The sequence below is a fragment of the Prionailurus bengalensis genome, chromosome D3 (genome assembly GCF_016509475.1).
Source record: "Prionailurus bengalensis isolate Pbe53 chromosome D3, Fcat_Pben_1.1_paternal_pri, whole genome shotgun sequence".
Lineage (NCBI taxonomy): Eukaryota > Metazoa > Chordata > Mammalia > Carnivora > Felidae > Prionailurus > Prionailurus bengalensis.
In genome coordinates, this window is record NC_057356.1 from 77,678,872 (window position 1) to 77,702,593 (window position 23,722).

The following is a 23,722-nucleotide window of genomic DNA, read 5'->3' on the forward strand; positions in this document are numbered from 1 at the left end:
TGCACTTTTAGATGCACTGCTTGGAGCTCAATGCATTCGGACCACTGCCTCTCCATTTCCATTTCTAACCCTCAGTGGAGGGGGGTATTGGACACTTCAGCTGACGGGGGAAAAGCCACTGCCTGGGATTCCGTCTCTTTTCCCAGCTCTCCTTTAGACGACACGGCAGTGTTTCAGATTAAGAACCACTTCTATTTCCCAAAGAAAAGTGACCATCTGTGGCAGATCTGGCCCTACGTTAACAGTTTGGTTCACAAAGTGAAATCCCCCAAATTCTACTTTCGTGTGGGAGGGGTAATCGGGCAGCACGGAGAGACCTTCAGGTGGCAGCTACAACCCGTGGCTCGCTAATTCGGGACTCACGCCCTGGTGTTGCGTTTTACCAAATCAAATCTCTCATTGTCTCCCCAGTCGAGAATTCCACCGAAAAAATGGGATGTCTTTAAAATCCTTTTATTCCTCAGTTTGGTACACTGGCCCTTCCACTTGGACATCCGGGAAACTCTTCGCTGCTGTGTCAAATCTTTTGATTCCTCCAGAAACATCCCAAGATTTGTGACATGGGACAGCCGGGTGTAGGCCTACCGAAGATTTCTCATCACACCTGAATAAAATCCCAAATCTTTACGATGGCAAGGCGGGCAAGGACTCTCCCCAACGCCCCGAGCAGCGGACTCCTCAGCCTCTAACTGGCGCCCAGGGTCTGTCTGTGCATAGCCTGCTCTCGACCACCCCCTCCCAGCAGGCATACCGATCGGGCGTGACTGTCGTCTCCCCCGATTTCTTTCAAACCCATCGAATTGATTTACATCTCTTAGTTTATTCTATCCAGGATTTCTGCATGTTCTAGCAGAAGAGGGTCTACCATTTTCTGAGACCACTTCAGAAGACTCTTTTACAACGCTCCCAACCCGGGGAGCCAAGTATAGAGAAAGTGAAGGTCATGCTTCGTAAGCGGCAGAGCCAAGATTTAAACCCAGTTCTGGGGGCACCTGGGTGGCTCAGTCGGTTAAGCGTCCGACTTCGGCTCAGGTCACGATCTTGCGGTATGTGAGTTCGAGCCCTGCGTCGGGCTCTGTGCTGACTGCTCAGAGCCTGGAGCCTGTTTCAGATTCTGTGTCTCCCCCTCTCTCTCTGACCCTCCCCCGTTCATGCTCTGTCTCTCTCTGTCTCAAAAATAAAATAAATGTTAAAAAAAAAAATTTTTTTTTTTAAATAAACCCAATTCTGTCTGACACCAAAGCCCTGTTCTTTCCTTTTAATACTACACGGGCTCTCAAAATTGGAATTACTTGGCTAAATAAATGGTGCTTGCCAAAGGAGATTAAAGTACTTTTTAAAACTGCCATTAGTAACGATTAAGAGTTCCAGCTTAACTACACTTTTACCAGTATTTGGTTATTAAAGGTGAAAGCATCAAATGCACTGTTTTAATTAGTTTGTGTTTTTCATTACCAGCAAGGGTAAGCTGTACCCATTTTCATTTCTACTTCTCTTTTCACGCTTCCGTGCGTTGATTCTGCATGAGGGAGGCCGCCTAGGGTACAGCACAGAGCAACAGATAAACACGATCACAACCAGGGCCTACTTGCAAAAGAAGTAACTCCTTATTACCCTAGATCAAGGAAGGAGAAAAGTAAATTTACTAAAATATTTCTTTATTTGAATAAGGTCAATGTCATTTCTCGAATTTCAGCTAGCATCAAATAACAATCAGAAAAAAAACACTTGACAAAATGTTATCCAATCGAAATTAACAGTGGATAGAAAACCCTTTTAAACTTTAAAAGAAATATATTAAACAGGCAAACATACAGGTCTAAAAAGTTGCAAGTGGTGATTTTACATTAGATCTTATAAATAAAAAACCCCCCCATATAGTCGTTTGTTCACTATCTCCCTGCAGTAAGCACATGAACAGGAAAAGATAATCACATCTTAATATTCACAACTGTTATTGAAATTCTTTACAAAGATTGTTATCTCTGCAATGCATCGGGTCAGGCAATCCCTTATTCAAGTAATTCCTGTTTTCCCCAAGTTATCAAAAAGTACAATTGTCTGAGATAAAATGCCACAAAAATTGCAATCAGGAAAGCAAAAGGCTTTAGCAGGCAGACTCTGAGATGGGAGTTTTCACGGCTTGACCATGATCTGGTGATTCTGGAAGTTTAAAAGCCATCAACTGAAGTGCCGAGAGCTACAGGCAACAACCTGGGTTTGGCGTGTGGCTATCGATCAACCAAGAGTTTTAGTAAAAAGAACATTACTTGTTAATTGTAACAGAATCAGTGCACGTTTGCTAATGTCATTGATGATGACAACGTTATATTATGCTCTCAGCTCAGCTTTAAACCAACAGAACGAAAGACTTCTTTTTTTGCATTCCTCATCCCGGTGCTTCTCAGACATTAGTGTGCTCAGAATCAGCTGAGGTGCTTGTGGAACACGACATCCTGAAGCCCCGCCCCTGAATTCTGATGCAGGTGCCTTAGAACAGAGCCCCGGAATCTGCATTCTGCACAAGCACACCGTGACCCAGATGGTCCACGGACCACACTCTGAGAGGCGCCGATGAATACCTCCTTGAATACCTCCAAAACATCGTTTACTGTCTGAGGCTTCACAGGGAAGTTTCAAGCTGAATAAGACATTCGAACAATCAGAGCACAAGTACATACGTTAAATAAAAGCACTAGCCACGGTGTAATTGGATTTCTTTTTAAAAGTGGCATCGTAAGCACAATGAGTCGCACTGAAAATTTAAAATCAATTTTGTTTTAATCCAAGGCACCTGTAAAATACTTGCTGGTGTGAGAGAAGTCAACAAATTCAATTATACAAAATAGTACAGAAATGAAAGGACCCTGGCAGTGACTGATTTCTCCACAGAGCGAATATTTTTCTTCAGAAAGGAAGCTACCTGAAGTCTGTGATTTGGAGGAAAAGAAACCGAATTTCAAATGATATGACGAAGAACCTGTGCGAACTGCTTTACTAAGTGATTTTCAAGTACACGAAATTACTAAGTAAAGGAGAAAAAGGTGCACGCGCTCTCGTAGACGCAGCCGCCCCCCCCCCCCCCCCCCCCCCGGGTCAGGAGCGGCCGCACGGCCCCTCCGCACGCGGTGGACGCGGGGCACACGTGTCCAGTTTTCCTGCCGGATGTCCGGGCACGTGTGACCGCGATTTTGGGACACTGGACAGTGTGCGTGCAGCCTTTCATCTCAAGAGGACCTCCCAACTGTCACAGCCCGCAACCTCAACGTGCTTCGGAAGGGTTTTGTCTTTTTGTTTTTCTACAAATTAAAAGCAAATTCTGTGATGATGTCTCTGAAATGTGAATTTCAGAGTGTTACTGCTACCAAGGACACACATCAGAGAAGCATGTTCTCTGTGAAAGTGACCCAAGCGGAGCGGGCAGTCACCAGAATATTCTCGTTCAGCGTTCCAGGATGAATGTTAATCTAGAAAGCAAGGCTAGGGCTGTGTGCGTATACAGGATGGAGTAGGTACTGCTGAAATGCAGAGTTCCCCACAGCCTTCGTAGAGACTTTAGGCAGTTAGCCCGATCTGTGGATGACATTTGAGAACAAATTCAGGAAGGTCCGGAAGAATGAAACAGTACTGTTTTGTAACACAGCATTATTTTGGCTTCTGTGACAAAGGACAGATAACTTCTGAAGAGTATTTTGCAGTAAAATAGTAAAAAATTGGTCTACATCAGCTGTGAAAACATGAGGTCTGCATTTTAAAATGTTCTTTACCGACCGTTTCTGGAATACCTAGAACAACTATGTACAAAGACTACAATAACCCCTTCCAGTCTGACATTTCAAGGTCAAGCTTCCTCACAAGTGCTTCACAATATCCTTAGTTCTGGCATTAAAAAAAAAAAAGAAATCGGAACCATTAATTCTATTTTTCAAATGTTGCCTTCAAAATCTTAACACTGCTTACACTACAGACTCCTCGATTTAAACGACACCAGATGACATGGAGTCGCATTAACCAAACCGTAGTGCTAGGTTTTGTGAACTTGACCCTCAGGACATGCCATCAGAGCTGAATTTACACACTGTACAACATGCCAGAAATGAGTTCCTTCAATTACAAATAACCCGAAAATCGTTTTCATAATATTGAACGGACACTGTTGGAATGCAGGCGTTCGAGAACGTGAGCAGCCGTGAAATGAACGTTACCAGGCAGAAGACCTATAAAAACCATAATCAGAGGAACGTTTTCACCTAAACGGGTTTTCAGGCAAAGAGCAGCTGTTAACTTTCTTCCGAAATTCCCTTTAAAAGTGAAATGTATCATGGATAATCGGAGGGAAAAATACTTCAACACTCCGAAGCCTATTCTCTAGATCCTAAAGCTCTCAGACAAAATATTCTTTGATTTCAAAGGGAACTGCATTAAAGGCCTGCAGGACTGGGTCACAGAGTGGGAAACTCTGATCTCTAACAAAAGACTCTGGTTACAAAATGGACATGATGGGGAGCTCTTAGACCACAGAGTTGGTGGGGGGGGGGGGCAGGAGGGCAAGTGTATTTATGTTAAATAAAGAAACCTCCAGCACTGGAGACGTAGGGGTAACTTTCACATCTGGAGGGTGCCCCCAGTTTCTATTATTTACCATCTTCTTTATCAATATTCTGTTCAGTGGCTGTATTCTACTGGCCAGAAATTCACTGAAATTTAAATAGATTTATGTACTATGCACAAATTTACATGTGGTTGTCTTTGTTTTAAGGTTTATTCTTACCGCAAATCAAGGTTTAAACAGTTATTTTATACAAAATTTAATAATTTAGACTATGAAGCAATTTAAATACTTAAATTCCCTCAAAAAGACAACATTTTGTACACACATACATGATGAACACATAGGAAAATGGTGGTCAAAAGAATTTTTTGGCAGCTGCTTCTTGCTGAGTCCTAAGGAAAAAGAGAAAGAAAAAAAACCTGAAAGTTCTGTATGTTTTACTTTAGAAAGAACAGGACTGTTTAAAGTTGAAATACACATTGTCTTTTGGAGTAGAAGATGCACTAAGATAAACATACGAATATTCTATACGTGCACTCCCACGTGACTGAAACAGACTAGAAACAACATTTGCTTTGTGTAAACTGAATTCTGTAAGTACTGAAAGCTCTGTAATGAGCACTGAGGACTCTGAGCATTTAAACTTAAACAAGTACAGAAAAATGTTCAGTTACAGGTTAGAGACTTACCTATACATGATATAACCCACGAATAACACCGTTTGTACCACTACAAATATAACAAAGTGCATCGTAGATAAACACGATGGAAATGGTGGTAGTTCTGGGCATTTTGGCCTTTCATTTGATGGCTGTAAGGCAAAGGACTCTGTGTTATGGTTAGTCAAATTGGCATTTTAGAAAAAGAAGTAAATGTGCGATCTTTACAAAATTCATGGTGAACTACACAAACTAAAGCATTTCATTTATTCATCCCATAAATATCTTCCACCCCCATTAACTTTTACCACCTTTTAAAGTTCATTTATTTATTTTTTTAGTAATCTCTACACCCAACGTGGGGCTCAAACTCATGACCCCAAGATCAAGAGTCTCGTGCTCTTTGGAGTGAGCCAGCCAGGCGCCCCTACCACCTGACTTTCTGAAACAGTAGACGATACTGGAAGGCCTCCACCTTCGCGGCCCAGTCACTAACTCGTTGCCATCTGGCCCGAATCGTCATCACAGTGACGATGAATATTTTGTGCTCTTGACGGTCACAAACCACCAATTTCCTGGACACATCAGGTTTATACTTGCTGTACTAGAGTAATTATCAACAGTATCCCCTTCTCAAAAGTGTTCTGGTTCAGGCAATTACATGGTTACATTCTTCGGCACCAACACTGTGGTTGGTCATGTGGTTGCCAACATTCTTCGGTACATTGTAGCCACAGCATCAACCTGGTCATTGCAACACAGGCTGAAGTTGGGAGAAAATAACCTCAAACGGAGCTAAGGGAATAGGCGATAATGCTTTGGATGAGAGGTGATGGTCAGTAAGAAAACTATTAAGTCCTATTTGAAAAATATGTATATGCAAGACATATATAAAAAATAGTTAAGAAAAACAGTATCTAAAAATATAAAGGAGACAAGATTACATGTTAAAGACCTCAGTTCTTCCCTTCTACCACATACTAGCTAATGACCTCAGGAAAGTTATTTAACATATTAATTTTCTTTCCTAAAAAACAATAGATATTTTTTAAAAATCTGGTATTAGGACTTCCAGGAAGGTAGACTACATAATAAGGACCAACTCACAGAAGACAACTGGCAGACCTAGAAACAAATCCAATCTAAAACGAACACCTGTCTGGGGGCGCCTAGGTTGAGCGTCCAACTCTTGATTTCAGCTTAGGTCATGATCCCAGGATTGGGCGATCGAGCCCCGAGGCAGGCTCCATGTGGAGTATAGAGCCTGCCTGAGATTCTCTTTCTTTCCCTCTGCCCCTCTCTCCTGCTCATACGCGCGCGCCCTCTCTTAAGTACAAAAACAAAACAAAAGACACCTGTCTGCAGGCAAAGGCAGCAAACAAGATAGCAAGAAATTAAGGGATCAGCATTTTAGGGGGGGAAAAAGGCCAAAGGAAGACAATTTTAAGTCCATGGATCAGGGCTCAGTGGCTCAGTCGGTTAAGCACTGAACTTTGGCTCAGGTCACGATCTCTTGGTTTGTTGAGTTCAAACCCCACATCAGGGTCTGTGCTGACAGCTCAGAGCCTGGAGCCTGGCCTCTGATTCTGTGTCTCCCTCTCTCTGCCCCTCCCCTGATTATGCTCTTTCTCTCTCTCTCTCAAATATAGACATTAAAAAATTTTTTAAATAAAAAAAAAAAAACAAACCATGGGTCAGAGAAGAAATTAAAATGGAAGTTAAAAAAATGTTTATCGAAAGATTAATATAAATACTCCATATAAAAAATTATGGGATAGGAGGAACATTTTCTGCTTCCACCTCTGAAGGGCTGACCAGGAACAGCTCTGTCACCTTGACAACAAGACAAAATATACGAAACACCTGTTTACAAACACCGGCCACAGGCAGTGGCCCGGAGGTAGATTCTGCATACAGGGGGGGCCCCCAGAGAGAAGCGAGTGGTCCTACTGAGCTAAGTCAGATACTGTATTTTAGGGAGGCTAAGGTGGCTGTATGTGACAGAATATGAAAAAGGGTAACAGCAGAGACAGAAGTCTCTGAAGTTTGCAGAAGAGTCCTTCAAATCTTTGGATGAATCTAATCTGCACATGCGTGGTGCAAAACTCCACATGGCTAGGGAAGAACTACTCCAAGCAAGAAGCCAGACAACTCCCAGAGCTCACGGGAAGGGCCGGAACAGTCTGTTTTCCCACCAGCCAGCCAGAGACACCACTATAGTGGGGAGAAATGAACTCTTAGACTGGTGGTTCTCAACCAGGGGCAGTTCATTTGGCCAGAGGACAGCTGGCCACGTCTGAAGACATCTGGATTGTCACGACTGGGAAGTGCCACTGGCACCCAGTGGGTAGAGGCCAATAACACACAGGACGGTTTCCCACACAAAAAAAGTTTGTGGTGCAAAATATCAACGGTGCTGAGAAATCCTAACCAGACCCATCCTAAAAGGTATGCTTAAAAAACATACCTTGAAGAGAGCAAACTAACCCCCCAAACTTAACTGTAGACCACAACAAAGTCGATACTATTTAAAGGAATACAACAAAATCCAACAACCAGTAACATAAAAGTAGCAACGTTCAGCATCCAATGAAAAATTACCAGGTATGCCAAGAAGGAAACTTGACCCAGTCTTAGGAGAAGAATTAATCAGTAAAAATAAACCCAGAAATGACACAGATGATGGAATTACCCAAGAAAGACATTAAAACATACTGTAAACATGTCTGGGCTTACGAATGTAGAGAAAAATACAAACATGATGAGGAAATGGAAGATATAAAAAAGGGACCCAAATGGAATTTCCAGAGACTAACACACAAAAAGATACTTTGGAGGAGATTAGCAGGACATTAGACACTGCAGAAGAAAACATCAAGAAACCCGAAGACGTGGCAATAGAAGTGATCCACAACTAAAAAAAGTCTAACAGAGGTGCATTTGAGCAGCTCAGTTGGTTCAACATCTGACTCTCGATTTTGATTCCTGCGTCGGGCTCGGAGCTGACAGCAGGGAGCCTGCTTGGAATTCTCTCTCCCTCTCAAAATAAACAAACACACGTTAGAAGAAAAGAAAAGAAAAAGTCTAACAGGAAAAAAAAAAAAAAACCTGAAAGAAACATGGCTAAAAATTTTCCAAATTAAAGACAGCTATAAATGTATAGAACCAAGATATCAAGCCCCAAGCAGAAGAAAAACAAAAGCAAAGCATATCATAATGAAACTGTTGAAAATCAGTATTACATTAAAATCTTAAAAGCAGAAAAAAACACATTGGGCACAGAAAAACAAAAGATTGACAGCCTTCTCGTTAGAAATTATCGTATAAACTATGATACAATCACACGATGGGGCTCACGTGGCTACAAAAGCAGTAAGGAAGCTCTGCACACTCCTGTGGCCGTGTGGAGAAGGGAAGAAAGCAGGGAGAAGACAGACGCACAGTATATGCTACCATCCGTAAGAGTAGGGGAAGATTTGACAATGGTTTCTGCTTATCTTAGGAAAAGAAACAATGGAGGGATAAACTACAGACCGCCCCCCCGCCAATTCATTTCTCTCATTATAGAAGTAGCTTGAGCATCTTTTCATACATGTACAAGCTTTTCCTTTTTTTTTTTTTTTAATGATTAAAAAAAACTGTTTATTTAGTGTGAGAGAGAGGGCGAGAGCATGAGCAGGGGAGGGGTAGAGAGAGGGAGAGAGAGAGGATCCCGAGTAGGTTCTGCACTGTCAGAGTGCAGAGCGCAGAGTCCGACGCGGGGCTCGAACTCGCAAACTGTGAGATCACGACCGGAGCCGAAATCAGAATCAGATGGTTAAGTGACTGAGGCACCCAGGTGCCCCAGTACAAGCTTTTCCCATGAACACCATTCATTTCTCCAGCACATTTTTAATTGGGGTGTTTCACACTGAATTCTCAGTGTCGGTCATTTTGAGGAGACTGGATCACAAGAGGGAGCGGCCAGTGCTACAAGCACTTGTGAATTTGATAAGGGGTTTGAAGGGCAGTAAGGAAGTTAAGGAAAAACTTCCAAGCGAAAGACTTACAAGCACCACAGGCCCACTGTCCAGTGTCGTCTCTTATGCACATCCAACTTGGAAAACTGTTACCTATTTTCTTTTTTTTTTTAATTTTTTTTTTTTTTCAACGTTTATTTATTTTTGGGACAGAGAAAGACAGAGCACGAACGGGGGAGGGGCAGAGAGAGAGGGAGACACAGAATCAGAAACAGGCTCCAGGCTCTGAGCCATCAGCCCAGAGCTCGGCGCGGGGCTCAAACTCACGGAGTGTGAGATCGTGACCTGGCTGAAGTCGGACGCTTAACCGACTGCGCCACCCAGGCGCCCCGTTACCTATTTTCGTTATGGCCAATCTCTAAAAACGTACCTGGGGCTTATACTTTAAAAACAGGCCTAAGAAAGTAAAATACCCCTCCCCCCACCCCGAAAAAAAACCCAGAAGAACTTTTAAAAAGTGCACGAAGACAGGAAAAGCTGTTGGAAAAAGAAGAGTCTGGCCTCAAGAAAGGCCACAGTCAGCCAGCATCAGACCTGTGCTTCCCACAGCCCAGGCAGAGACACGGGCTACTCGGCAGCCGTGAGTCTTGCTGTGTCTCAGTGAAGGGTCAAGAGATACCACTTTTTCTAAGCTGTTTATCTGACACCACTGCTGAAAATAAGACCTTTTTTTTTAAAGGAAAATTTACGGAAAGAATCTAGGAAAATAAGTCAGAAACTGCGACAGCTCCAATGATAGGAATAACAAGTTTTTTAAAAAATTCTATTCAGTAGGGCGTGGGAGCATGGAACGTATAGACATTTGGATCGTATGGAATAATTTCACCTTAAATATTAAAAATGAACATTCGTACTCAGTAAAAAGTTCAAATATTTTCAGCAGAATACGTGTTCTCCCTGGGGCTCCTGGGTGGCTCAGTCGGTAAAGCGTCCGACTTCAGCTCAGGTCATGATCTTGCAGTTTGTGGGTTCAAGCCCCACGTCGGGCTCAGAGCATGGAGTCTGTTTCAGATTCTGTGTCTCCCTCTGTCTCTGCCCCTCCCCTGCTTGTGCTCTCTCTCAAAAATAAGTAAACTTTTTTTTTTTTAGAAAGACTTAATAAAAAGAAAAGAGAAGAGAAGAGAAGAAAAGAAAAGAGAAGAGAAGAGAAAAGAAAAGAAAAGAAAAAAGAAAAGAGAATATGCGTTCTTCCCTTTCTAACTAAGGACGGCTGACGATTATAAAAGCAGAAGGAAGACAGCTTACCGTATTTCGCTGCACCAAGTGATCTATGTCCCTCTTCACTATGTGGAGGTGTTCTTTGATGTCATTGAAGTGCTGGGTCGACTCATAAACTCCCCCTGCAGATCCCGGATGCTGGAGGCCACTGACCAGTCTGACGGTGTCACTCATGGAATTCCTGAAACAGAAAATCCCCTTAAACAAGAGAAGTGCTAGAAAAATAATTTTTTCAGTCACATATTTCAAGTGGTTGGATGTATTTCTAAGCCCAATATGGTAGATTGTTAAAAAAATCAATATTTAGAAATACTGAGTTGTCTTCAAGATTGGAAAATAATTTACAAAACTACAACTTAACACTGCATCTTTCTTTTACTACACAGATCACCTAAAAATAGCCACATAGGGAACACCGCTAAATAATTTGTGTTAAAACCAGTATCGTAAGTGGATACTGAATAATATAACAGCTGATACTTTTTTTTAAATGTTATTTTGAGAGAGAATGCGTGAGCAGGGGGAGGGGCAGAGAGAGGGAGGGAGGGAGAGAGTCCCAAGCAGGCTCTGTCTGCACTGTCAGCGCAGAGCCTGACGCGGGGCTCGATCCCATGAGATCACGACCTGAGCTGAAACCAGAGAGTCACATGCTTAACTGACAGAGCCACCCAGGCGCCCCAATAATGGGTGATACTCTTAATGGACTCAGATCTAAGTGTTTAATGTTGTGCAATAAAGGATTAACTCATCAGGTCTGGACTGCACAAACCCTGCATATTCCAAAGGCTTTTAGGACCGGCCCTTGAAATATCTTGCCTAATAAGGGCCTCCTTCTCTACCCGGAGCCTTGGGCCATGCCAGATGGTTTAGGCTAACAATGTGATTTACGTTTTTGTTTGCATGCGGCCCATGTGGTATCAGTTTGACCTCTAGGGGGACTGGAGACGGAGCAGTTAAGGTCAGTTACATGCGTGCTCCACGCCTATGTGACTGACCCCTAAACCCTGGACACTAAGGCTTGGGTGAGCTCTGTTGGTTGGCAAAGCTTTGTGCGTGTCACTCATCGCTGCTGGGAGGAATAAGCACTGTTCATGCAAGTCTACTGGGGAGGACAACGGGGGAGGACAGCTTGTGCCTGGTTTCTCCTGGACTCCACACCAGGCATACGCCTTCCATCTTTGCTGGGTTTATTTTATATCCTTTCATTATAATAAATCACAACTGTGCGTACTTCTAGGAAATCACAGAACCTGGGGGTAGTCTCGGGGACCCCTTAGACAAACGTATTTCTACCTATTTTTCTACGCAGTTCCCTCATATAGCTCTTTATACAAACCTAAAACTTCAACTAGAACCCAACTAAAGAAGCACCTGTTTCAAATACGAAGGGAAAGCTGGCTGTTTGGCATACTGGTGTGTCGGTCTCCGATGTGGTGTCTTTTTGGAGAGTAATTTTGACCTTATGGAACATTTTACTTTATGCACGACTTCAAATACAATTTCCCTGTAAGACGTGCTTCCACTATGAGATGTAAGACAAAGAGTTCTAACACTGAGTGTGACCTTTGGTTACGAGTTTGAACACGATAGCAAGAGACTACAAAGGGTTTTGTTTGTTTGTTTTAAGTAATGGCAGAAATGTAACAAAACTATTTACTAAGAAAGAAAGGAAGATGCATGAATTTCAAGTTACCCGAAAACGTCATTTTACTTAAAAAGCTGTATAAATGCAAGCAGTTTATGTTATTAACATTTGTATTATGATATGTCTCCAAGTGTAGGGATTTTTTGGTGAGGTAGATAAAATACGAGTGGATGGGCAAACTGATGGATATGCAGGGGGTCTCCACGCTAATCTCTCTACTTGTGTGTATGTTTGAAAACGGCCATAGTCTTTAAAAATCCTTACGGGTCTCCATAACCTCTTTGTGGCTCATCTTTCTAACTCTGTTTCCTAATGCTCTATTTTATGTCTAGACTCCTGTTGTCCCTGAAGATATCTTTCACTTGAAGCCTCTGGTCCATGTTGCTTTTCCTGGTTCTGACCCTTCCCTCCAAGAGCAACATCCTAAAATGGAAAGCCTAGTTCAAATGGCTGCCTTCCTCTAGTCTCCTTCCCGTGAACCTTCAATGCCAAATGCAGCCATACCCTAAACACACACACACACACACACACACACACACACACACACATTTTCTTCTCTGTAACTATAAATGGATTTTCTTCCCCATTGAGCACATGCTCCCCCAGAAAAGGGGGCATGTCTCTGATTTCCTGACAATGCCTTTGACAGTTATAGTTCAATTTGGATAAATGAATAAATAAGTTATCTAACTTATTTCCCTGGAGTAAAATGTAGTTTAAAAACTAAAAGCTTTTCCAGTTAAAAAATGGGCAGAAGGCACGAATAGACATTTTTCCGAAGAAGACATCGAGATGGCCAACAGACACATGAAAAGATGCTCGACATCACTCATCATCAGGGAGATGCAAATCAAAACCACAGCGAGATATCACCTCACACCTGCCAGAAGGGCTAAAATTAACAACACGGGAAACAACAGATGTGGGTGAGGATGCAGAGAAAGGGGAACACTCTTACACTGTTGGTGGGAATGCAAACTGGTGCAGCCACTCTGGAAAAGAGTACGGAGGTTCCTCAGAAACTTAAAAACAGAACTACCCTACGACCCAGCAGTTGCACTGCTAGGTATCTGTAGTGCAAAACATACCGATTTGAAGGGATACACGTACCCCGAGCTTACAGCAGCATTACCAACAATAGCCAAGTTACGGAAACAGCCCAAACATCCATGGACTGATGAATGGATAAAGATGATGTGGTGCACGTGTATACATATGTGTATACAAACATAGACACACACACTGAAATATTAGCTATAAAAAGGAATGAAATCTTGCCATCTGCAATGATGTGGATGAAGCTAGAGTATTATGCTAAGTGAAAGAAGTCAGAGAAAGACAAATACCATATAATTTCAACTCATATGTGGAATTAAGAAACAAAACATAGATGGGAGAAAAAAAAGAGAAGGAAGCAAAACATAAGAAACTGAACTGAGCCAACAAACTGAGGGTTACTGGAAGGGATGGGCTGGATGCATGATGGGTATCCAGGAGGGCACTCGTAATGAGCACTGGGTGTCATACGTAAGGCATGAATCACTAAATTCTACTCCTGAAACCAACATTACACTATATGTTAACTGACTAGAATTTAAATAAGACTTTGGAGAAAGAAAAAAAATTTTAATAAAAAAACAGAGAGATACTTACACATGTAAGTAAAAGTTCAAAAAAAATTAAAAAAATAAAAAACAAAAAAAGTGAAAGCTCTGCCGGAAGAAAACCAAAAAAGAGGAAGTCAAATGTCAGAATTACTTAGAAAGAACAGTCTATCAGGCTGAATGTTAAGTGCAATCTCCAAAAATTACATTTGAGTTGTATGAACAAGACTTTAAAACTTGCTACAAAATATCTCAAGTGCTTTCTGAATAAATGGCACGTGTTGATTAAAATTTCCTAATGGCACACATGCTCGAGAAAACTCACGGGAGTCTAAGCTCTTTCATTAAAACTCAAATTAAGGATTATATTTTAATATGCCTAAATACTTCGCAAGAACAAAGTATCCCAAAATATAGAACTTCCTCACGAATCTGCATTTAAGAATATTGCTTCCCAGAAGCATGCAATTGCTTACACATAAATGTCTCTTTAATACACAAAGACCGAGCCACTTAATGTGTTCCCATTCAATCATTCATTCATTCATTCGCCCGTTGACCGTGCCAACATAGATTTGGTACGTGTTACGAGCCAGGCAATGTTTAGGGACGGAAATGGAGAGAAAAGTGGAGTTCCCGCCCTGCTGACCCTGGTGGTCTGGCAGGAGGGCAACGTGACGGAGGCACGTCTAGAGCTCCACGAAGAAGGGGCGTTCATCTCAGCGGGGCCCTGAGAGTGGAGTGTTGAAGGATGAGGAGGGTTCCATGGAGGTGGGACCGGTGGAAGGAGGGGACAGGTCAAGTGAGAGAGGGAGAGAGAGAGAGAGAGAGGGCTGGGGAACCCTAGAGAAAAACACCCTTTGAGGGATGTAAGGAGGAGCCACAAGTGAAGAAGCAGAGGGGCCAGAGAGCGAGTGCTACCCGGGGACGTCTTAAAACGTCCCCAGTGAAAGGGGTGGGAAAGCGCCGGCTGCCCCGGGAAGCCCTTCCCAGTGAAGACGGGACGGAAGGTGATCAGTAGGGGTACGATGGCAAATCACTGTGGTTTGGAAGTGAAGACAGGTAGTTTGGTCTACTCTTTTAGAAACTCAGACAAAAGGGAAGAAAAAAGAAAAGCAACAGTTAAAAAGGTCAATTAAATTAGTTTAAAATTAGTTTTAAATACCGGAAAAGCAAACCCTTTTACAAATGGAAGCCGCAGCACTGAAGGAAAGTTAAAGGTAGAAGACACAGAGAATCACTGATGGGACAAGGGTCAGCAGTGGTAGAAAGAAGGGGATCCAGAGCTAAGGATGGGCCTGGTCTACCCTATGTGTCGAGGGGTGGGGCAGAGAAAAGGGACGCGGAGGGGGCGAAGGAGGGCCTGGGTTACAGGGCCTGAGGACAGGACGAGTATCCTGGGTGAGATAATGTGATGATCAGGAGGGAATAAAGGTTGTTGAGCACTTAAGTATTGCATTACAGGCCCAGGTTGAAGGTACAGAAACGGGTAACCAAGAGCAAGGTCCCAGAAGAATATGTGAAAATATTTATGCAAGGGGTGCGTGGGTGGCTCAGTCTGCCAAACATCTGACTCTTGATCTCCTCGGCTCAGGTCACCATCTCACAGTTCGCAAGTTCAAGCCCCACACAGGGCTCCGCGTTGACAGTACAGAGACCCTGCTTGGGATTCTTTCTCTCCATCTCTCTCTGCCCCTCCCCAGCTCGTGCTCTTTCTCAAAATAAAAAAAATTAAAAATGCCTAGCACAGTACCTAGAATGCAAAAGGCACTCAATAAATTAGGTAAAAGTAAACATGAAATGTTCAACACTCCCTACTCACCGAAAAGGGCATTTATATTTTGAATTCAACATTTAAAAAATATAACTAATTAACAGATGACACAAACCAACACACAAATGGTAGAGCTTGAAAAGCATTTGTAACTCTGTTCATTGAAAAGGCCTAGAAGTGGGGCACCTGGCTGGCTGAGTCAGTAAAGCATGTGACTCGACATCTGAGCTGTGAGTGTGAGCCCACATTTTTTAGTTTACCACTAAAAAAGATAGATAATAACATAACGTAACATAACATAACATAACATAACATAACATATAAAATAAAACGGTCTAGAAGCAATGACAACCCAGTAGCAATAAGCACTAGACTGTCTATACAATATACTCCATTTCCTATTAAAAGAAAAGGGATCCAGGGGCTCCTGGGTGGTTCAATCAGTTAAACATCTGACTCTTGATTTTAGCTCAGGTCATGACCTCACAGTTTGCGAGTTCAAGCCCTGCGGAGCCTGCTTGGGATTCTCTCTCTCGCTCTCTCTCTCTCTGCCCCCCCCCCCCCCCTCACGTGAGCACTCTCTTTCTCTAAATAAACAAACTTAAAAAGAAGACAAGGGATCCAAAGAAAAATGCCTTTTGCCACGTGCGGGATGGAAATGTACAAAAGAAACATGGAAAAGTCTTTCTTTTTTTTTTTTTTAAGTAGACTCCATGCCCAATGAGGGGCTTGAACCCATGATCCTGAGATCCTGAGTCTCAAGCTCTACTGACGGAGCCAGCCGGGTGCCCTGAAACCTGGAAAGTCTTACACCTTAAAGAAAAGAAGCTTTCAAACACTACTAAGTTCTGGGGTTATCTCAAAATGACACAGGAGCTAACGGGCTGCTAGTGACCAAAGACGAGCCTCTCTGAATATCACTTGTAAAGACTAAGAATCATAAGGGCAAAATATGTTAAAATCCACGGGTTGAAAAGAAAGAAAACCACCCCTCACTAGCTCATCATTTAACCTTGCACGGTGCCAGGACACCAACTCATGATTTTGAAAAATGGTAAGGAAAAAAGAGTCAAGTATTTATTCTGCCTTTCTTGGACTGTTTCAGAATAACAAACAAGTGATGGGAGAAATTCTCTTTAACCGGACAGGGAACCTGAGAAGAGAGTGCCACCTTTCAACGACCTCTAAGGAAATAAGAGATTTAGGCTCCAGCCATCACGGTCACTAAAATTTGGAGAAATTGATGAGGGTAATTCATAATGAATAGCTCAGGCTGACACCAACCAGTTAGTAATAACTGTTGAACCTGGGGGCATGGATATGAGGGAAGGCTTTCATGCTCAACTTCTCTGTATGTTTGAAAATTTCTAAAGTGAAAATAACGATTGGCAAGGCTTTCCGGTATGCTAGAAAATAGCACTTCAAAGTAAGGAGATAAGGAAACTAGTTCTGACTGTTGTGACCTTCTATCACTCAGAGCTTTTTTTCCTTTTTCTGTAAATTGAAGGGAACTGTACCTCATGCTTCTGCTCAAAAAATTCTATGATTCTCTCTAAGGATATGAAAGTCCATAAAGACACAAATCACCCTTTCCATAAAAGGCAAGTATTTCCTGTCTCTTTACAGTTTTTCTCTGAAGCTGAATCCGGAAGGAAAAAACTCTAGAGGACAAACTTAGAAACTCGAGTTCAGATTTTACACTAACTTATGGTAGGCATGACATTTGTTCTCAATCGGCAAGTGGGAATTTACAAGGATTGCTAACTACCCTAAATAAGTCCTTCATGGATAATACAGTCGGATGGCTAGGATGACCACTAATTGAATCTTAAGACGTTTTAGTACTACTGTTAAGGGAAACAAGCAAAGCACAAAAGGGTATCTAGAAGATGCCACCATTCACATACGAAAGAAGGGGATCTAAGGAAACACACATGTGCAGAAGAAACACAGGATGAACAAACTAGAAGTTAATGGGACAGGTGACCAACAGGGGGTGGGTGGGAAGAGGCTAGAAAGAAGGGGAGAAGTGGGGATGGGTGCTAGTGGTGAAGAGGGAGCTATACTTCAGTGAACACATACATTTCAACTCTTAGAACCTTGCAGAACATAGTATTTACGTTCCCTTCACATACCCAAAATACACACACTGAAAATCAACCAGGATGTAGGAAGAACACAAACACTACCAAAGAAATCTAACTGTATTCTAAATGCATATCCTAACCACACTGAAGAGAATGGGGAAGAGGAGAAATGAACTAAGTAACCGTCTGGAAAATAGGGTCTGCATTACAAACTGTAAGTCTAGAGGCAAAAGGAACTTTACATAAATCCATCAGTAAATATGTTTCTCACAGTGACAGAAGTTGACAATTTGAAACCACTTTATGGGTACGTTACGTGCACACTAAAATTAGTAAAAAAAAATCGTAGGTAAGAACCAGGTTTCTCCCTCTCAGAGAAAGAATTTTCAAATCAGGAAGGACGAGGTAAAAAATCAACGCTGGAATGTTCAGTCCAGTCTGGTCCAACCAGAATCCAAAGTGTGTGGTTAATCTCGGGTTTTTTTTTTTTTTTTTAATGCAAATGTAGAGTGATGGGTACAAAAATAAAGATAATCGTATACATGTGGGTTATTACACATTCATATATTCCAGAGCTCTGTCTACTGAGATATCTAGAAGCAGTGGCACCACAGTGGTAATGAGCACACCTAGTGCCCAGATCTAGGGTTTCTAAATACTTTTCTCCAATAAAAGGAACCAGGGCTCACTGAAGAAGTGGTTGATTCTAGAGCTGGGACAGAGAAAATACAAGATGTGCCTGGAACACAGTGTAACACCAGAAAGTAAAGAAATGCTTTAAAAAAAAAAGATGGGGCTTGTTGAAAGAACACAGAAGCCAACCTGAAGGAGTTCTTAATTACCAGAGTTGAACAATGTGAGCAACAAATAACGATCGTATTGGATCGCAATCCACAGAATATCCATGGGTCCATATGAAATAAATGATTGATTGAATAAATAAATGGGGGAGAACAGAAAGCTGGTCCTTACAGAATTCCAAAAAATACGTGGGAAGGAATGATGAAAATAGGAAAAAAAATAGCATTTGGGAAACATCTCGTTCTTGTCTCAGGCACAACATCAATGGAGGCCACAATTAGCAAGCAAAAGTTTAAACTAAAACAGGACATTACAAATTTACATAGTCTCGAAGTATCTTTTCTGAAATATAATTAATCACCAAGGGAAAAACAGTAACTTTAAAGTAGAGAAAGCAGGAAGAAACCACCGCAATCAAGTGATCACAGCCAATGTCAACAGGAGCGAGACATACTGACATCATGAACATGATACGATGTTGCATTCTTCTCAAAAGTGCAGACCCTCCATCCAATCGTGAGTAAACACCAGACAAACCCAAACTGAGAGGCAGTGAACCAAAAAAGCGCTCACTGCAGAAACTGTCATGAGCATGAAAGACAAGGAAGGAAGGACTATCTCAGACTGCCGAAGTCTGAAGGGAAATAACTAAATGCAACGTGCGTTGCTGGACAGGATCCTGGAACAGAAAAAAAGGCATTCGTGGAAAACAGGCAAAATCTGAGTAAGATCATTAGTTAACAGTACTGTACCGATGTTAATTTCTTAGTTCTGACTGTGCTATGGTTATGTAAGGTGTCAACATTAGGGGAAGGTGGGTGAGGGATATATGGAAATTATACTATTTTTGCAATGTTCAAAGTCTAAAATTATATGAAACTAAAGACTTTTAAAAATAATGCCACATGATCCAGTCTATTTCCGAAAGAATTTAACTATTCGTTTAGAGTCATAAATATTTTAATCATGAGTTCGCAACTTAAAGATTTTTTAAAATGCCAACTGGCACAAGGGAAAGAAGTACCAGTTTGCAGTTACAAGTTGGGTTGCCTCTAATCTCTAGGTGTAGATATTATCACCTGTTTAACCTAATACTGTTTAGTTTCCCAGGGCTAAAGAACTCACCTCGACATTCTTGTTTGTCAAGGGTTGTATTGGTCCCGGCAATGCTCTGAAGTGTTAGCTTAAGAAATGGAACATTTTGGCTGTTTCTCTACATTAGGCATCAAAAGCTGTTAATTATCTGCCTAAGTGAATACTTTTTAGAAACTTATCAAAGTTCCACAGACACAGTACCTCCTCTCTGCTCCAACTCTTTGTTGGGTACAACTCTCAGGGTACAAGATGGAGTGAAAGAGAGGTAGTCACATACAGCATATTTCCTTCCATATGGTTTTTATTCCATCAAAAAGTTCCTGCATGAGGTATGTCTGTATTGTCGCCCTACAATACTATGCATGTTTACTCTTCTAGCATTTTTTCATAGAATTGCTATACATTACATATATTCTTGTTATTTTAGAAATGTATGAATATTCCTGGCTGTCAAGCAGCTGTGACAAACATATTTTCTTATAAGATGCTAAAGCAATTTTTCTGGTGTTCACTTTGGCACAAAGCACAAAAGTACTAAAGCATTTTTTCTTTTCTGCCTTAGAACAATTTGAAAATTTAGGGATGTTGGTAGCTTTTAAATATCAAAGTTCTTGTACTTTACATTCCCCTATTTCAAAATGAATCAAAAAAAAAAAAAAATCTATGGGCACCTGGGTGGCTCAGTTGGTTATGCAACTGACTTTGGCTCAGGTCATGATCTCATGGTCCGTGAGTTCAAGCCCCGAGTAGGGCTCTATGCTGACAGCTCAGAGCCTGGAGCCTGCTTTAGATTCTGTGTCTCCCCCTCTCTCTGCCCCTCCCCTGCTCATGCTTTGTGTTTCTCTGTCTCTCAATAGTAAATAAACGTTAAAGAAAATTTAAAAAAAAAAATCTAAAACATGATTCTTATCCCCATGCAGAATTCTTACAATAATAATGTGCTTGCATATATACAGAGAGAAGTCATGAATTTTGGATAAATTTATCACTTAACACTCGGCGATTACTTTTGTTGACTTACTTCATTTCATTGACTTGTCTCAGAATCTCATGCTGAGTGTTCACAACAGTATCCATCTCTTGCTGAGTGATCTGGAGGGAAAACAAAAGAATCCAGTTCTGTACAAACACACTGCATAGCAAGCAACCTTTCTTTTCTACTCCTCCATCAGAGGCCACCTAAGGCTCATACGTATATTTGGAAAGCTTACCTGTCCATGCTGCCCTGGGATTCCTGCTCCTCTTTTAGAGATCTCCTCAGTCAAAGAAGAGACATATCTTCTCTGTTCATCAAGAATCATATCTAATTGTCGGTTCAGTTGCTTGATTTCAAGATGGATACGATTCTGTCCTTCAAAGATTTGTCTCAGCTCACGATCTCCTACGCTCTCAAATATTTCATCTGCTGAAATGGAAATTGCAACTTAAAATTATTAAACTCACCAACACATGTAGTTTTTGAAATACCGTAAGTTACTAAAGTATCAATATATAATAAAATTAGGGGTGCCTGGGTGGTTCAGTCGGTTGAGCGTCCAACTCATGATTTTGGCTCAGGTACTGCACGATCCCAGGGTCGTGGGATCGAGCCACATGTCAGGCTCTGCACTGAGCATGGAGGCTGTCTGAGATTCTCTCCCTCTATCACTCCCCCCTGCTTCCATCTCTCTCTCTAAAATAAATAATAGTAATAAAAAAACATATACGTCACCACTATGTTGTACTCCAGTGGTATGACCTCCCCAACAGTAAACATGCAAGATCATCAATTCGATCAGGACAAAATTATTATTTGTTTTTTGCCATCTCTGCTGGTTGAATACTCACTATAAATTAGTTCTGAATTTTCACCTAAAAATAATTCTTTCAAATATACTGTATAATTCTACTTATATGAAAGGGTAAAACTCATCTACGTTAACGGATATCAGAACAGTGCTTTCGCCTCTGTGAAGAGGGCGCTGGCTTGAAAGGCACGAGGGAAGTTCTCGGGGTGAGAAAAATATTCTACGTGCTGATCTGAGTGACAGTTACACAGGTATACGTTTGTCAAAATTCGTCAAACTCCGCTCTTAAAATCTGTGCATTAAAATTATTTTTAAATTATTACTTATGTAATTAATTAAAAAATGGAGTTGAGAACAGCACATTTTCCTTTCATACCTATGCTGAAAATAAGATTACTTCATTTGAACCCTTATTACAATAAGCTTCAGGACACAGTCACAAACCATATGTTGTACTTAAAACAAATCCAGGAAAAGAATTAAATTTACCTTTCATTTTTACCTGCATGAAGTCTGATTCATATTATTTAGAGAATTTAGAGAATCACATGCTATCTGCAGTACAAAAGCTAGCTGTGAGCTGCTTTATTATATGGCTTTGATCATCTGTGCTGGTGGGGACAATCCAAATAAAAGCCAGCAGATACTCTAAAGCCACTCTATTTGGACTTCTCATGTTTTGTTTCTGACAGCTAGCACACTCGAGTTCTTACTTACACTGGCTTAAGACTAATTATTTTAAAATTCGCCAATGTCAAAGTCCAGAGTTCTGTCAAGCAGTATACGGCAAGGAGAGCCAGAGAATCACTTCTCATTACTTCCACAAGCCTTCTGACACTTTTCCAGTGGTATCCCTCTATTAATAAGGTAATGTGTGCCACTCAAAAATGAAAGACATACACCTTAGATGATTTCATCCCATAAATATTTACTGAGTCTCAACTACCAGGTCAGCAATGGGGCTCTTTTTTTTTAGGTTTAGGGGGCAGAGCAGTAAGCACACAAACAGAACCCCTGTCCTCACAGACCCTGCCCCGCGGTGGATCGCCGTCCGTCCACGTCGCCTGGTATCCCCCGCTGCACGCTCTCCTAAGCCGCACTCTTACTGGTGGGAACGTCAACCTCCAAGCCTTGTGATGGCAGAAGATGTGCTCGTATACTGCTTCCGGAAACTATTTGGACGTGCCAGACAAGAGCTCAACGACGAGATGCACGCACGCGCCACAAGCCCCGTGCGGTTCTGAGCACAGCTTTCTCCAACTCACCAGGATGCCCTTGAAGGTCAGGGTGGCCCTTCTGGAACTCCTCCTTTTTTTTATCCAACTCTTGTTGAAAGTGCTCAAATTCCTCCTGATACTTTTCTTTTTCTTTTTCTGAAATTTCTTTATCTGGTGTAGGCTTTTTTGGAATTTAGAATCATAAAAAAAAAAAAAAAATTAGAAGGGTAAGAAAATACTAAACCTCCATATACTTTTCTGCCCTTCATTTCAACTACTCTACCACTAGTTGAAAGGCTAACGTAAAAATGTCATTTCTTATTTAGATCATAGCCAACTGACTCTTGCTGCTAATAATTACAACAGAACGATAATGCTAGGCACTTCCATTTACCGCGTGCCTGCCAGCAGTCCAACGGTCTGATTTAATGCTCACGACACCATAAGGTGACCAGTACAAATGTCTCAGTTTTACTAGGAAGAAACGGGGTGGTAACGGAAGTTGAGTAACGTTTACAAGGTCATATGGCAGTAACAGGCCGGAGGAAGACCCAAACCTAAGCTGGGCTTCCCGTTTTCAGCTACAAGGAGCTACCAATAAAGCGAAAATAAACTTTTTGAGAAAATTATACTTACCGGCTCTTTCCCAGGCTCAGTCAATTGGAAAGTCAGGAAAGAAAGGACATCGTGGTCATCTACAAATTAAAAAAAACAGAAACAAAAAACAATGAGAAAGTTCCATAACAGATTATTTTTATGGTTGTGAAGTTACCTTAGAGAGAGCTATTGCTTTAAAAATAATCAGTATGAAAAATAACAAATATTAGCTCTAATCTGGTAAAGGCAATGGTGCTCTGTGAGCTTAGAGATAAAAATTCCCCAGAAAGATTTATGTCAGAAATAAACTAAAATTCATGTTCTTTTATTCTAAACTAGAATATTTAACATTGCTTAATAAATAACACGTTTAATAAACAAGGGGAGAGGGGTGCCTGGGTGGCTCAGTCGGTTAAGTGACTTCAGCTCAGGTCATGATCTCACAGTTCGTGGGCTCAGGCTCCACATCAGGCCTGAGCTCTGTGCTGACAGCTCGGAGCCTGGAGCCTACTTCAGATTCTGTGTCTCCTTCGCTCTCTGCCCCTCCCCCGCTCATACTCGTCTCTCTCTCTCTCAAAATAAAAATAAACATTAGAAAAACAAGATAAAATAAGGGGATAAAGGATCATAATGAATAAGGGATAAGGGAATGAACAAACAAACGAAG

At 41.6% G+C, this 23,722-nt stretch overlaps 1 protein-coding gene across 3 annotated transcripts in view; it reads right to left on the reverse strand.

The window, feature by feature from the left end:
• Nucleotides 1-1,641: 1,641 nt before the first annotated feature.
• LMAN1 (lectin, mannose binding 1) overlaps nucleotides 1,642-23,722 on the reverse strand; it is a 33,817-nt gene continuing 11,736 nt past the window's right edge. The window contains exons 7-14 of one of the 3 annotated variants that reach the window (XM_043559006.1): nucleotides 23,095-23,153; nucleotides 22,507-22,639; nucleotides 20,666-20,859; nucleotides 20,476-20,546; nucleotides 10,476-10,629; nucleotides 5,242-5,363; nucleotides 4,882-4,944; nucleotides 1,642-4,217 (exon numbers count right to left, since the gene is read on the reverse strand). In XM_043559006.1, the coding sequence (XP_043414941.1) occupies nucleotides 4,908-4,944; nucleotides 5,242-5,363; nucleotides 10,476-10,629; nucleotides 20,476-20,546; nucleotides 20,666-20,859; nucleotides 22,507-22,639; nucleotides 23,095-23,153 (770 nt within the window). In that variant the 3' untranslated portion in view covers nucleotides 1,642-4,217; nucleotides 4,882-4,907. Of the gene's footprint in view, nucleotides 4,945-5,241; nucleotides 5,364-10,475; nucleotides 10,630-20,475; nucleotides 20,547-20,665; nucleotides 20,860-22,506; nucleotides 22,640-23,094; nucleotides 23,154-23,722 lie in introns of all 3 variants that reach the window. The other 2 variants (XM_043559007.1, XM_043559005.1) reach the window with 2 other exon arrangements.